The 15,750-nt window shown below is 36.6% G+C and overlaps 1 protein-coding gene across 1 annotated transcript in view; it reads right to left on the reverse strand.

Moving 5' to 3' along the window:
* kcnh5a (potassium voltage-gated channel, subfamily H (eag-related), member 5a) overlaps positions 1-15,750 on the reverse strand; it is a gene marked incomplete at both ends in the record, with an annotated part of 194,654 nt that overhangs the window by 80,949 nt on the left and 97,955 nt on the right. Inside the window, one exon of the mRNA XM_079831381.1 lies at positions 15,012-15,441. Within this exon, the coding sequence (XP_079687507.1) occupies positions 15,012-15,441 (430 nt within the window). The remainder of the gene's footprint in view (positions 1-15,011; positions 15,442-15,750) is intronic.

Below are 15,750 nucleotides of genomic sequence, written 5' to 3' on the forward strand. Positions count from 1 at the left end.
GACGTTAGCCAATTATAACAGTTGCCATTTACTGACAAGCCTTAAGGATCTATGGGTTAAAATGAGTTTTTCTTTTCATATATATTTGTTTTTTTGAGCAAAAAACTTTAACATTATAAATGAACTTCGAGTAACATTTAAAAATAAAAAAATCCACGTCATTTCCCTCTAAAATGTTTAATCGCTTGACAGAGCAGCTACTACCAGAAGAACATGGTTTTACAGGAAATGCAAAGGGAGAGATGGGAAAAACAGCATCTGGTCAGTCGGCGCTCAGACACAGTCAGTAATTAGTGAGAGACGGTAGATCAATAACTTCACAAACGCAGGAATGGATCACTGTATTGCACCGAATGAACAAGCTAACAAATCACCTCTATTTGCGAATACTGCTGCTTATTGACATATGAAGCATGAAGCAAAAGACATCCAACACAATACTGTGCAACTGGGGAGTGGAAATGACTTTCCCAGTGGGGTGTTTCAGACGTCTTGTCATAAGTAACACACATTCAAACTGTCTAACATGCCCCACATTTTTATGTCTCCTTGACATTATAGCTGTTAAATGATGCTGACCAATCTAACTGTTCTTATTCCCTTCATTATTTATCATTGCCCTTGTAAAACAGAAGTACACTTAATAACAAAAATAACATTTTAAAAGAATATACTAAAGAGAGAACTGAATGTAATGTTTTCAGACACTTAATTGCATGTTAATTGCAATTAAATGAAAATGTATTATAGTTTAAATTCGTATTAAATGTAGGGATGCACCGAATGTTCGGCAACCAAAATGATTCGGCTGAAAATAGCAAAAATTGCACTTCTCGGTGAAAAGACCGAATAAATTTACAGAACAATGACGTTTTTGATGACGCGATCAAATATAGAAACCAGCGCATGTGAGAGAGAGGCAATATATTGGCAAACGCTCCAGTGTCTGTAGAACGTCAAATGTATCCATTTACAACATGTTTCTGCAGCGGTGACATAGTTGTTGATCTCTTGTACGCAATGGCCAATGTGTTTAAAGTTAGTCAGATTCCACTCTCTGCTCAAACCGCCAGAGTTTTTATTCAGTGCTGAGCTATACCTCAGGCTCGCAAAACCTCTCATGAACAAATAAAGTGTAGACACGAATCGAAGTAAGATATTATTTGTGCATTGTTAGCAGCTTCATTGAACTTGATGAGCTGACATAGCGACAGCGTTTAGTGATCGTAAATGGAACGGCTCGCTTTCGAGTCTACAGTCTATATCATCAATTGAATAAAACTATTGTTTTTCATGTTGCAAATAGGATTAATGGCCAATTACACGCTGCAAAGTTTTGGAAGTGACATAGTAACACATTAAAGGTCCCATGGCATGGATTGTTTTAATTTTTTTAATAATGTTTCCTGAGGTATACTTATATTGTTAGTATGGTTTTTCCATCAAAAAATTTCATAATTTAGAAATAAAAAGCATTTTTTCTATACTGATATTAGCCCTCTGGCTTGAATGCTCTGTTTCAAGGGGCGTGTCTGATGTGAGACTTTAGTGAAAACGCCCACTGTTGTGATTGGCTGACATCTTTGCATTTGAAATGAGTATTAGATTATGTGGCGGAGGGGGCGTGGTTTAGCGAGGTCTGCAAGCGCTGCCACAGAGAGAGACGGACTGCATGTGGACCAGAGAGACCTTAGAGCTGGAAAAAGATTGCTGAGAAAGTTTTATTGTACTTAGTACTTTAGTTGTTGAGAGCGCAAGTTTATTTTGTTTGTATCTGAGAGTTCTGAATAAACACGAGTCCCAATCACGCGACACCGTCTTCTTCCTCCTTATTCTACGAACTTTGTAACATGTGGAACCCCTCTCGAATACTTTTACTACGTTTTTTTTACCATCACACCCGTTGAGATGAACGAATCGTCAAAGTGTTGATTATAGCATTATTTTTAGATATTTTCCCATCACATGAAAGGCTGCAGTGATGAGCATTGAGTACACAGACAGTCTGTTTATCGCGTGAATGCAGTGATCTCGTCATTGCAGCGTGTTTTCTCTCACAAAATGCTTTCACCACAACTAACAGCAAACACGACATTGACTGGAATACAGTAAGAGCTTTGTGCAGCATAGCAGCGTCATTCATTATAACGGCAGTTTGGACAAGTGTGCAGATACACTCGCTATGTGTGATAGACAGATCCGAACATTATAAAGAAAATGTTCTTTGATCGCTAATCTAGCATCTAATCAAAATTTAAATAACAGATTTGTTTCATGCTACTAACAGAAACGATGTGAATTTGATAGTTTTAGTCACTGGCTTGATTCACTGATGCATTACGCTTAGGGCATCAAGACGGCCAGCGGCGGGACTGACAGAAAGAAAGTCTGTATGAACTTGAATGATTAGCTACACATCAGATATCACTGATCACAGATCAGGCATTAATGAATAATGTTACTCACTATTTGTGGCAGTGCTGTCGAATCCATATGGTAAAAGTCTGTTTGTAAAGCCTGTGCTGACGTCGCGACTGATAAACGGAATCCATTTTCTCCAAATTCTCTGGGCGGGCAAAGCAGAGGAAGGGGGGGTAACCGTTCCCTGTATGATGGCATATAGGGAAGATTCCAGATCGGCTCGTCTGAGCTCTCATTTTCTCAAAGGCAGAGCAGGACACCCAGAACTCGGTTTACACCTATCAAAATTTCTAGCCACTTGGGGACCATATACTGGCTAGGGGAACTCCTAATAATGTTAAAAAACCTCATAAAATGAAAATGTCATGCCATGGGACCTTTAAAAGCAATGTAAAGGCAGACTAATAGATTAATAGAAAAATATTTGTTGCAAAATATTTTTGAAATTCTAAATAATCTTAAATGTCTCCTTGTACAATCATTGCTGTGGTGGAGCCGTTGCTTAGCCTACATCTGCACTTTAATAGAGCACCCTCAGTGATTTCAGACGCACCCTCTGTGATTTCAGACGCACCCTCAGTGATTTGATCATGATACCTGTAGACATAATAGGCCAAAGATAAGATAAGATGGTATAAGATGGCCATATATATATATATATATATATATATATATATATATATATATATATATATATATATATGCATGTATATTTGTTTTTTTGTTTAGTTTTATATATATATATATATACATTTATTTTAAGTTATATGGTGCTTTGTTTGTATAATGTCTGCTGGAATGCTAAAAAATTTTCAGTGTTAAATAAATATTTTTAAATTGTAGTTTTGTAATTAATTTATCTTTTAAAAGCAAGACAAAATAGTAAAAAGCTATTTTTTACAATGTAATTTATACAATGGTGAAAAAATTTGCTAAATAAATTGAAAATTTCGAAAAAACGTGTTTGGTAATCGGCCAAGTGTTTTATTATTATTCGGCTTCGGCCAAGAATTTTCATTCCAGTGCATCCCTAATTAAATGCAACTATCTGAACTTTAGAGTGTTTCCTGTCACACTTCCGTATACTGAAGTACATCTATCTATCAAGCAATTTCATAATTTCTTCAATTGTCTTTGAAATATGGCCAATACAATTAAGTTTTTCACAAGGATTCTCTACATCCCTTTATGAAAAATCATTACATTATAAGATTGCGATATACTTCGCAGATACTCAAGCATCTCAAGATTTTATATTACGCATGAGATTTTACATGAACTGAACAAGGCAACATGCAAAGTAACATTAACGATCTTCTCATATGATGCTCATATTTGCTGTGGGGTCGTTAACAGATGCTCCTGTTGTTTGTTGATATGCTGAGAATGCACAGACACTTGCTGACTTTAATGCCACTTTACGAGATGTGATTCCATTAGACATAGATCTGTTTCCTCTGGTATTGTCTGCTTCACTGAAGGCAAATGTCTCCCCTGTGCTGACAGTAGCAGTCCCCTACAACAGTAGATGCTCAAGGATAGCTCAAAATGAGCCACAGAGGGTTATTACGGGTACTGCAGACTTCTATGAGATGAAGAAACTATCATATCAGTGTACTAGGAACACATAAACCTTTAGAAAGCCCCTGTGTGTGACCATTACTGCTGACTGAACTGTACTGCATTAGAGCTCTGGTCACTGCCAAAGAATGGACAAGGTTTATCTGTAGATTCAGGACCCATGAGCCAGTGGTCACATGACACTGTGGCCCCAAGGAGTCCTGATACACAAGAGCATCAGTTTCCTTACTCAGCACACACCATTACTCTTATACCGACAGTATTAAAATTGCTCGGATTCTTCTGAACTTCAGTCAGGTATGTGTCTTACACCATTCTCAAGAGAGTGAGTACATGAGGTAAAGAGAGGTAGATGTGGACCAGACAATTTATGTAATGTCTGTATGTTTTATTAATCAGTTCAGACAGGTCTTAAAGGAATAGTTCACGCAAAAATGAAAATCCCCTCATGTGATTCCAAACCCATTTGATGTTACTTTTTTTCTGTAGAACACAAAAGGATAATGATTGAAAAAAAAAGCACTTTAACAAACAACAACATCCATCCTTCGGATGAGACGTTAAATCGAGGTCCTGACTAGGGTCAGGGTGTGCCATATCATACCGTCCACGATAATACAGGTAGGGCTGAACGATATATCGTTATCGTATCTATATCTAGATATGAACTTTCAAGATATTACTATCGAAAAAAGCAACAATATAGACGATATAGATTTCCCCTCTCCGCGTTTGCCCTGCATACAACTCTGGCAGTCACAACAAACATCAGTTTTACGAGTGCCCTTGAATGCACCGCTAAAGCCAGCGCGCGCACACTACCAGGGACGTGGAAACTATATTGTGAGGGGGGGGGGGGTGGGGGGGGTGGGGGGGGGGGGTGGCATTTCCATGGTGACGCGTCATTGCTTGTCATGTGACACACCGCAGCGCTGAATGAATGATGATCTGCTTTTATGTCATTTTTTCTTTTTTTATTCAGAATATTCACAAATGTGTTAGCTATGGCATGAAATATCTGATATTTCGATTGTCAAATACATGCAAGTGGAAGTATATTGTTGTTTAAACACCTTTATAACGATCGCGTTAGTTGAGCTGTATGCGCAATGGGCGCCGTCGTGTTAGTTTGTGCCGCAGACGCAGTTCAGAGAATCGGATCTGTTGGATTTACAACCTCTATGTTTACAACACGTGAATTCATCCACTTCTCCTGAAATACTTAAAAGTAAGTGGCTGGTGAACTGGGAATAGAATAGAGTAAACATTGAAGTTACTTACACAATGTGTATCTGATATGAATAAAACATGTCGAATTATAATGGAAAGGATTATTATTACCTCTTCCATAGACATCAGTGTGTATTTTACAAACTCTAAATGTATTGTTTTTTTAGTACTTATGTGAATTTATATGTTTGAAACCTAAAATAAACAGTATGTGGTTGAAAACACTGAAAAGTTGTGATATATGACAGCTCTGAGCGCGCCTGTCTCTGGCTAAATTCAACATTTGAATTTAGCAGTTGATCATGTGATGCACTTGATCATACGCTCCAGGGACCAGCCTAGACTGATTACACCTGTGTGATCGTACGCGCGAAAGGCTTAAAAACAATACATTTTCTGACACAAATTTTTGAAATGTAGGCTTAAATCAAACACATTTTAATTCAGATTTTGGTTTTCACCGAACACGTAGTCATATCGTATTGTATCGATATCGAGATATGTGGCATGAAAATCGAGATATGAAATTTTGTCCATTTCGTTCAGCCCTAAATACAGGTATACATTTTTACATGATAAAAAGTGTCATATCACGATATCAATGATATAGCGATGCGATGACGTATGGCGCATTTACGTTCCCTAGCGCAAACAACAACAACACCTGTCAGAGTATACACGAAGAGCAGCATGTCAGCCTCCGATAACGACTTGTAACCAAGTAGCTCGCTTTTTAGGTACTAAGAGGTCAGCCCTCTTGACAACTGACTAAACATTGACAACTTAAAGCTGCTATTGATGTTTGCAGCGCAATATTTGACTGGAAGGGTAACATTGACAGTTATTTTCATCAGTTACGGCTCGTTAGATCTAGCATTCTGCCTTCTTTGAATCAGACACAGACACAGAGATACACAGTTTCCTACTAATCTCTAACCGTTTATCATCATAATCTCCTCCATATCACTTTGAAATACAGCGTTCTGTGCAGAATTTAAATGGGTCCGATATGTTTTGTTGTCTACGCTGACTTGCGCATATGATCCGCGCTGCATTCTTGTGTCTCTAGTCTAGACCAGATCCGTTGGTGTGTGTGTGTGTGTGTGTGCTGTAGCGGTGCAAATGAAACTAACGTAAAAACCTGACTTAATTTGCCTCAACTGAAAGCATATTTACACTGTCTGAATCGTTTCCTATCGCAAATATAGTGCGCTATGTGCCATTCATCATGTAGAAAATAGTAAATTTGTGCACCAGTGACCGATTTCAGCCGCAGCTTCAGCGTCATCAAAATCTGTGATCCAAGTGAGAGACTGTACGTTTTGAATGCTTATATCTCCTAAATGCTAATTTTGTCCTTGTTTCAGAACACACCATCTTATTCCTAACCTTAAGGCTAACATAGTCATACTAAAAGCTAAAAAACTTTCAGGGGGCCTTTAAATGTTGTGTTCTACAGAATAAATGTTATATGGGTTTGGAAGCACATGAGTAATGATGACAGAACTGTCCCTTTAAGGGCCCCAGTAGCAATACTACTTGCCCTCTCTCAGTCCTACAAAGATACATACAACCTTATCAAGCCAAGAAGCACAGGATTTACATTGAAAAAAAGAAGAACAAAGCAAATTTATACAACAAGGGAGAAGAACAAGAGCCTAAACTGTAGCTCTAATTCACTTAAACAAAAAGGCCCTGATCAGCACAGCTGGCTTTAACATGGTGATTAGTCTAATGGTAATTCCACGGATCTAATATAAATCCAGTCCCATTCATACCATGCATTAAACATTTATTCTCCACGACCACACAAAAAGTACATCCACAGATCCGTGATTAGCACAATTATGACTCGGCGAACAGGCAATTAAACTCAGTTTGTGTAAATCCGCCGGTCTTTACGAATTCATATGGTTCATTAATGCAAAATGTCTGCTTCATCATAATTTAGTATAAGCTGGATTTGGCTAATGTAGTACAACAGAATACCACGCAATGCACCATATTGTAGTGCTGTGAGATAAATCCACAAACAACACAAGACTTTCTCCCCATCTGCTGTCATTTGTGTTCGCAGAGAGAAGTATGACAGAAACTCAGACGGTGCAGAACAACCAAGCAATAATCCAACAGCAAGCACTGCGCTACTACACATCAGGAAATGATTCGCACTGCGCCCCACTACCGCCTCGCTGACGGGACCAAACGTCTCCCATAGTCTATTTTAAAACATAAGACAGTACCCAGATTTCACTTCCACTGTTAATGAAATTTGGTAGGCTACATGGTTTTCACTACGAAATGGAAAGCCAATTGTTATATAATTTTAATCAAGCGATTCAAATTTTTAATCTAATTAATTACACAATGTGGCAATTAATTATTCTAATTAATCGCAAATTAATCGCCCATCAAATTTGGCTGAGAAATTATTACCAAAAGATCATTTAAAGTCATTATTGTGTAAAAAAATCAAATAGACATTACAAAAAGCTTCAGAAAGAAATATTTTTGGGTAAACTATACCTTTTATTATTAATATGGAAATATGAAATTTTACTCTAAGTAAGTAACTGCCAGTAGGTGGCGGTAAATGTATAATTGAGTCATTCATCCATTAATCAATAAATGGTTCTGCACTGGCGGGAACAATCGCGCTCTGACGCGGACCACAACAAACGTGCCCAGTGTAAAACGCCCCTCATATCTTGAATTTTATGGATGTAATCGATAAATGTTGATTTTGACATTCTAACTGAATTCTATAGGCTTCATCACATAGTGAGTCGTTGCCCTGCTTCATATTCTTCATCAATCAACTGTATGAAATGTGTGACCTAAGCAGGTCTGGGGCGGGGCATGTGCGTTAAATGCGTTAATAATTTTAACGCGTTATTTTTTATCGTAACTAATTAAGCTAATTAACGCGTTAAATCGACAGCCCTAATAATTATATAATTCAGATGGGCTACAGATTATTTTTATGGTATGCCAAAAAGTGTTTCTTTTTAAAATGTACTCGTTGGTACATTTTATAAGTATTTACCATATTTTAAATACAAAAATTACAATATAAAAAATATGCAGTATGAAAATTATTTTCTTTATCAAAAAGGTACATCTTGAAAAACAGGGGAGGGGGGGTCGTCTTATAATTAGGGTCGTCTTATATTCGAAACAATATGGTACTACTCTGTTGGCATACTGTTTTTCACTAAACAGTATATTAGGGAAGTATTCGATTTCAGACGGGTATTTATACTCTTGTGTTTCAGTCTGTAGTTGTTGGTCGTTGTCTTTACGCTTTACGTTTAAATTACGTAAATTAATTATGTGTCCCGGTTGGATTATTGTCTATGTCCTCTCCTCATGTTTGGATTATTGCCATTGGCTTCTTGTTTGGACTATATTTGTGTTTGTGTGTTCATGGTAAAAAAGATCCTCACTTCTCCTCTTCCCGGCATACCATGACTATAGCATCCCAGTGATCCATAGGCCTTGTTGGGTGTAACTAGATACTAAGTAATTAGTTACTGTAATTAGTTTCTGTTAATGAAATTGAACAAAATTTAACAAAATACTGTGTATATACTGTAGAACAATTATATATAATCAGGGATGCAAATGGGTGAGGGGTAAAAAAGGTGAAAACATTTCGTGGAGGACACTTTTGTTTTCTTTTTCTGTTTTTTTTTTATATATATATATTTACTTTTCATGCTCATTTATAGAGACTATTAAGTATCTTTGCATCTGCCTGAAAACTAATTCTAACAGGTAAGAGGTTTGTGTTTTATGTAGGGCAAAACAACCCTTTATAAAACACAAAAAAAGGATTCAATAGATGTGGGAGCTGAATACATAAAGAAAACAAAAAAAAGAAGACAACAACCAGATAAAATGTAACACTCAAATAACACTCAAACCTGAAAACTGAAGATCCCACTGGCTACAAATGCATCAATATGAGATACTTTGTACACCAACTCGTAAGTTAAACCCCATTTCTTCTGACGTTTAGCCACCAGAATTTCAAGGGCCCGCTTCCTTTGTTGACATGCAGCAAATGTCTCCGCCTTGCCCGTTTTTCTTTGACACATTTATTTAAATTTTAATTTATTTTTATTACCTTGTAATGTCACTTCACAAAACGAGAAGAAAAAAAAAAAGAACGGATCTACGCAAATCTCGTAGGTGACCTATTTTGATCTCAAAAGAGTTTGTATCTATGTATAATACAATAGTGGAAAATCAAAATTTAAAGTCTAACTTTAAAATGCATGTTTTTATGTATTCTTCTCAAGTTAACAAGAATAATTTAACAAGACTTTTCAAGTGAAAAGAGCCGTTTCATGTTTATCCTTGAATCACTTAACTAGTCGAGGTCTAAGGGTGTGAACCTACACTGGTCTCACGGTTTGGTTCGCTTACGATTATCATGCCATCGATTCGGTTCAATTCGATATCACGATGCATCACAATGCATTGACGATGCACTGCATCCTCGTGTATACAATTTTGTCAGCCAGTTAATTTTACCTGCTCAAAGAAAACACGCTTCTTGAATGTATAAAAAAAAACTCAAGTCTGGGCAGAGAAGACAACAGGAGCATTTAGAACAAATACACAAAATACTAAAAGCCACTTCAGGAGGTGGTCTGGGCCTCATTACAGTCAAAACTAAAGTCTGAATGCATCTGGTTGTTGAAACCACATATGTAAATTCTACTTGCAACAATGCTAAAAAATTTTTTACGTGTGAGAGCGTGTTATGGGCTATATGATATTTTAAAGCCAGATATGACAGCGCTACTAAAGCACGTATCTCTTCATTAAGCCAGCGCACAAACTACCACAAATAAAGTCGTAGGTGCTCAACACACAATCATATTCATTAAAAGTAAAGAAACCCAATGATCTTACCAGTGCTGTTGCCTCACTCTCTCCTATTGCGGTCTTTGATTTTGAAATTAGCTGATGATCAATAAAATGCAGCTCATATCTGTTGTTTTCAGTGACGTGAACTCCATTAAATCTGCATATAGTGCGGGAATTGAAGATCGGATTTATATCCGTTTTGCATTGCATTTAGTTGTATTTTATTTATGTGCCCAAGTGTAAATGAAATCGTTTTGATAAATCAGATAGCTTTGATTAGATAGATTTTGATTCGTGTGTTCTCCAGGTCGTCCTTACCAGGTTGTTCATAAAAGCCAAAATGTGCCCAGATGTCGGATTTTAAAGTAGTTGGAGAATTTTAATTACTCGAACTCGTGTCTCGCCTCCCTCTGCCATTGTATGCTACCGCGACACAGCACGTACGCGACAAATTACGTCAGGAAAATAATCAGTTCATTATAATCGGTTAATGAACCGATACTGAATCGTCCTCGTCTATGCATCACGATGCATAGAAGAAACTATTAATTTCGACACCCCTATCGAGGTTGATACAGGACTTAGAAAGTAATTATAAGTAATGAAATACTTTTTGGAGAGAGTAATTTGTACAGTAATCTAATTACACTATTGAAGATGTAATTAGTAACTAGTAATTAATTACTTTTTTAGAGTAACTTATCCAACACTGTCAATAGGTCAAGCGGTTTGGATAAATGGATGGATGTTTATTTTTTAATGTCAATTTATTTTGTTGAATTAAGTTGTAATCTTGTGAGGATGTTTAAATATTTTTAAAAAAACAAGACAAAAACACTCATTAAGAAAAAAATTTTTGCAGTGATGTTTTGAAAAAGGCTGACTCATAGTTGTCTCTGCATATTAAACAAGGATATAAGGTACAATTTTAGCATCAAAAAAATTACACGCTTCGTCTTGAATTGTAATCCAACAGCCATTTAATTTGTCAGATATATTGCACAATATGTCTCTTCCTAAACTACGTATTTAGCAGCGTTCCCCGCTGACTCACTCCTGGCTGCAAACCACACGCCATTTCAGCCAAAAGCTACTAGTCACAGCTTAGTTTACTGTAGCTCATGCTATCTGCTAGACCTGTGGATCTCTGAAGGATTGCTGATGGAACTGCTCAGTAACTCAAAAGCTGACCTGCACTGCTACAGTGCTTCCTTGGAGAACTCTGAAGATAACAGCAAGTGATTAGGCGACGAAGCGCAAAGTGCAGCGTTACAGTCCGGGGAGGTTTAAAGCCTGCACAAGCTTATTCATTTTTGATCAAATGTAGGAGCTTAGAGAGAGATGTTTCAGGAAATGCATCACAGGTCTTATTAGGACATGATGCAAATGTTTTTCTAAACAGAAATCCTGCAAGGGCAGAAAATTGTTTTATATCAAATTATGTGATGTTATATGATACATATCAATGTATCGATGCTTTTAAATAGCACTTAAAATTTGCTGACATGCCCTGATTGGTGAGAATATAATAAGCACTCCGCTGCAGGACTCGACAGTGTCACCATTTCACTCGCATTTGCGACTAAAAATAGATGTGTGCGAATTGTACAATGTATTTTGGAGCATGTGTGCGAATAAAAAAAATCCCTGCGGATAAGTTCTCTTAAACGTAAGATCATTAAAATACTTTAAATGGTATAACAAGCGCCTTAATGATCATTTTAAAGCATCTTACATTTTGGGGATGGAAAAACAAATTGCGATACTGCCTAGTTTGATTATTAAACTTCAAAAGGCTATGATTTTATTAAATAAACGGAGTGTCTTGTTGGCAAGTGCTATTCGCACTAGCTCCGCCTAACAATGCCTGGTTGGGCCAAACAAGATTTTACAAAAAGGTCATATTTCAACGTCCTCAGGGGCGCAATTAGTAAAGCGTAAGGCTTAAGGATTCTGGTTTTGACGCGATCGACTCGGGTTCAAATCCGCCTTTTGCAGAGCTCGCTCTTATCCCTTTTCTCATCACAAAATACATCGTAAAGGCATTTACTTGCAATAAAAATTAAGAAAAGGTTCTAAATGTGGAAATAAAGTGCCTAACGAAATGTTTAATAATAATAAAAGCATTTATTGTGTAGGGTTAGGGGAAGGTGTAGGAAGGGCTTTTATTGTCCCATTAAGGCGGCATCCATTTAATAATGTTATTATTGCATCTTGTTAACACACAACAATACTGAGGTGCAAATAGTATGTATCTGTCAAAATAAAGTATAAATTGCATGTAATTACTATTTACACATATTGCAAAGAACTGTAACTTTTACATGGTGTAAATAGAATATATCACTATTTTCACTTAGTATGCTATTTCACTTAGTAAATAGCATCTACAGAATCTAGAATCTCCACTTTAGTGCAAATAGCAGCTGCCTTAAATAAATATGAGCGCTTTACGTTTCAAATCCTGAATGTGGCACTGTTGCGCGAGCACAATCAATAGTGCACATTTATGCCAAGCGATTGCTTATGAACTAATGCAGATCAATTATGACAATGTTTACTTTACTGTGTTTATATTGAAATATGTTGTATACAGTTCTAAGAATGCATATTTTATCTCCCTCATCAGATTTTGAATGAGCATCCTGCAATAATAAAGCACATACATTTCAAAATAAGAGTCCCGTGTATTTCAGGCTTGTTTATTAAATAAAAGTACCGCAGTGTGTCCAATTTCCACCCCGGATATTATTTGGTTACACAAACTGTATGTAATTTCATTTCATTTCCATTTTATTTCAATTAAATATGATTTTTATTTTAGCTTAGTCACAGGAAGGAAAGACTATTTATGATTATTTGACACATATTATTAAATTGATAGATTTTACTAGTATCTGTATTATTTTAGTTAACAAACACTAAAACCATAAAAAAATAAATGTTAACTGAAATTAAAAAAAATGAAAAAACAGACATTTAAAAAAAATTACAAAAACAATAACAAAACAACAGAATTACTAAAACTTTTAACTAAGATTAAAATGAAAGCAGAATTCAATTGAATTCAAAATATTAACAAAAACTATATAGTATGTCAGTGATACTAAAATAACATTAGTATGGCAAAATCTGTTACAGTGTGTTGTATATATGTATATATATATATATATATATATATATATATATATATATATATATATATATATATATATATATATATATATATATATATATATATATTAGTGCTGTCAAACGATTAAAATATTTAATCGCGATTAATCGCATTAATGCCATAGTTAACTCACAATTAATCGCACATTTTTATTTATTCTAAATGCCCCATTTCTTTTTGTCCCATTATTTTTTCTTATTTTAATGCTCTTATCAACATAGAAAAGTGGATCGGCTTGCTTTGTTCAAATGTTTGTTTTATTGAAAACAACATTGGCATACTTTAGTGTTCGATTTCACACCAACATTCTCACTTGAAGCAGTCATTCACACTTGGAGCAAATAATCGCTCACACAATGTAGCACTGTCCATCAATAAAAGGGTGAAAAAAATACTTTGTTGCACAAACAGCCCCTTCAACAGCCCTTTCTAAGGGATCAAAACAGGGTGATACAAAATAAAATTACAAAGTGCACATGCAAGGTAAACTAGGACTCCGCCTATAGTGCAGTTAAACCAGGGGTCGCCAACTAGTGAACTCCGGACCGCGAGATGCGTCCATCCGGACCGCAAAGCCTTTTGACGTAATGAAACAGTTAACGTTGCAATGCTCACTGTTACTACGTTCACTTCAGACCCAGACGCGCGGTCAAGCATGCAGTGAAGAAGAGACTGATGGTGCGCTCACACCGGACGCGAATGACGCGACATGCACGCCGCTTAATTCGCGCCGCAGAATGTCTATTTGCGTCTTTGCATTGACTTAAATCACTCGCGCAAAACGCTTCATTCGCGTCCGGTGTGTAGACTACGCACCATCAGAGCAGAAAGCAGCGCTCAAGACAAGCACTTTTAGTTGAAGACCCCTGAGTTAAACCATGGCTTAATACGTTTCTCATTTCGGCATCTCACGCTTGCCATCCACGTCTACTGTTTTAATGGCCGAAACAAGTGTGGGCAGCCGCAGCGTGCCTGATGTTTTGTTTCCGGTCTAGCTACACCCGGAGTGGTGTTGTAGTTTTTCTAACGTTACTAGTTGTTGCAACAGCATGTGAAAAAACTACAAAGTTTGTTAGACCAAAAAGAACGTTAATCTCGCGATAAAAAAATTAACGCCGTTAAAATAGGTTTGCGTTAACGGCGTTAATAACGCGTTTAACTGACAGCACTAATATATATATATATATATATATATATATATATATATATATATATATATATATATATATATATATATATATATATATATATATATATATATATATATATATATATATATATATATATACAGAAATAGTTAGTTGCGCCCCTAAAGTTTCTAAATGCGCTCCTAAATTTTTCAACTAGGAGCACAGGTGCTCCTTGGGAAAAAAGTAAACGTCAAGCCCTGCGCTGATGCTAATTTAAGTGTATTCCCAACTGAGAAGCTCAGCTTAAGTTTATTTGATCATAATGTACAGTATATAAAAGATTACATTTAACAGTTTTTAAAGATTAAATTTAAGTGAGTGTTGGAAGATGGCAAAGGCAATCAAAAACTGCCATGCACAATTAAATATAATATACAATATTGAGCATCACCCAAAACATCTCCAATATCGGGCAATGACTGGTACGGCATCGATATATCGCGCATTCCTAATGTCCGTGGATTAACCAATCATCTGAAGCTTAAGCTGTCTAGTAAAGCATCCATGAAGCAAGGAAAACATTTAGTGATACTTACAGCCCACCATCATCATGGCCACAGAGAAGATCTTCTCCCCATCTGTAGTAGGTGCGATGTTCCCAAAGCCAATGGTGGTGAGACTGGTCATGGTGAAATAGAGAGATGATATGTAGAGCGTGTGCTTATTGGGACCACCCTCCCACTGGCCAGAGCCGCTGGCATTGTAGCGGTACGGCATGCCAATGCTGTTAGCTAACTGATAAAGCCAGCTGTCCGTCTTGAGGCTGTTGGTGGCCTCATCGATGACCTCGTAATCACCAATGCTGTACCAGATGCAGGCCAGCCAATGTGCCACCAGGCCAAAGACACACACCAGTAAAACTAATACAGCAGCACCGTATTCCAGATAGTGGTCCAGTTTGCGTGCCACTCGACCCAGGCGGAGTAAACGCACCACTTTCAATGAGCTGAACAGGCTGCTGAGACCCTGGCAAAGAAAAAGAGAGATGAGCCTGTTAAAACTAGCCGACCTACAGATACAAGAAAAAAAATAACAACACCTAAGTAGGAAGATCTGCCATGAATAAATACAAATGTGCACATCTTGATCATTATTTTCAAAAGGTGAAAAATGTTTTCACAAATCGTCACCTTGGAATTATAAAGTTCTGACATTTTTGTTGAAATTGAGTTATTCGCATATTCTTATTCTGTGACAACTTATTACATTATGTGATTTAGAAAACAAAAAGGTTCTATCAACAAAGTTAAATGGAATGCAAAAACTTTAAAGCTC

This window comes from Gobio gobio, assembly GCF_949357685.1.
Source record: "Gobio gobio genome assembly, chromosome: 12".
Lineage (NCBI taxonomy): Eukaryota > Metazoa > Chordata > Actinopteri > Cypriniformes > Gobionidae > Gobio > Gobio gobio.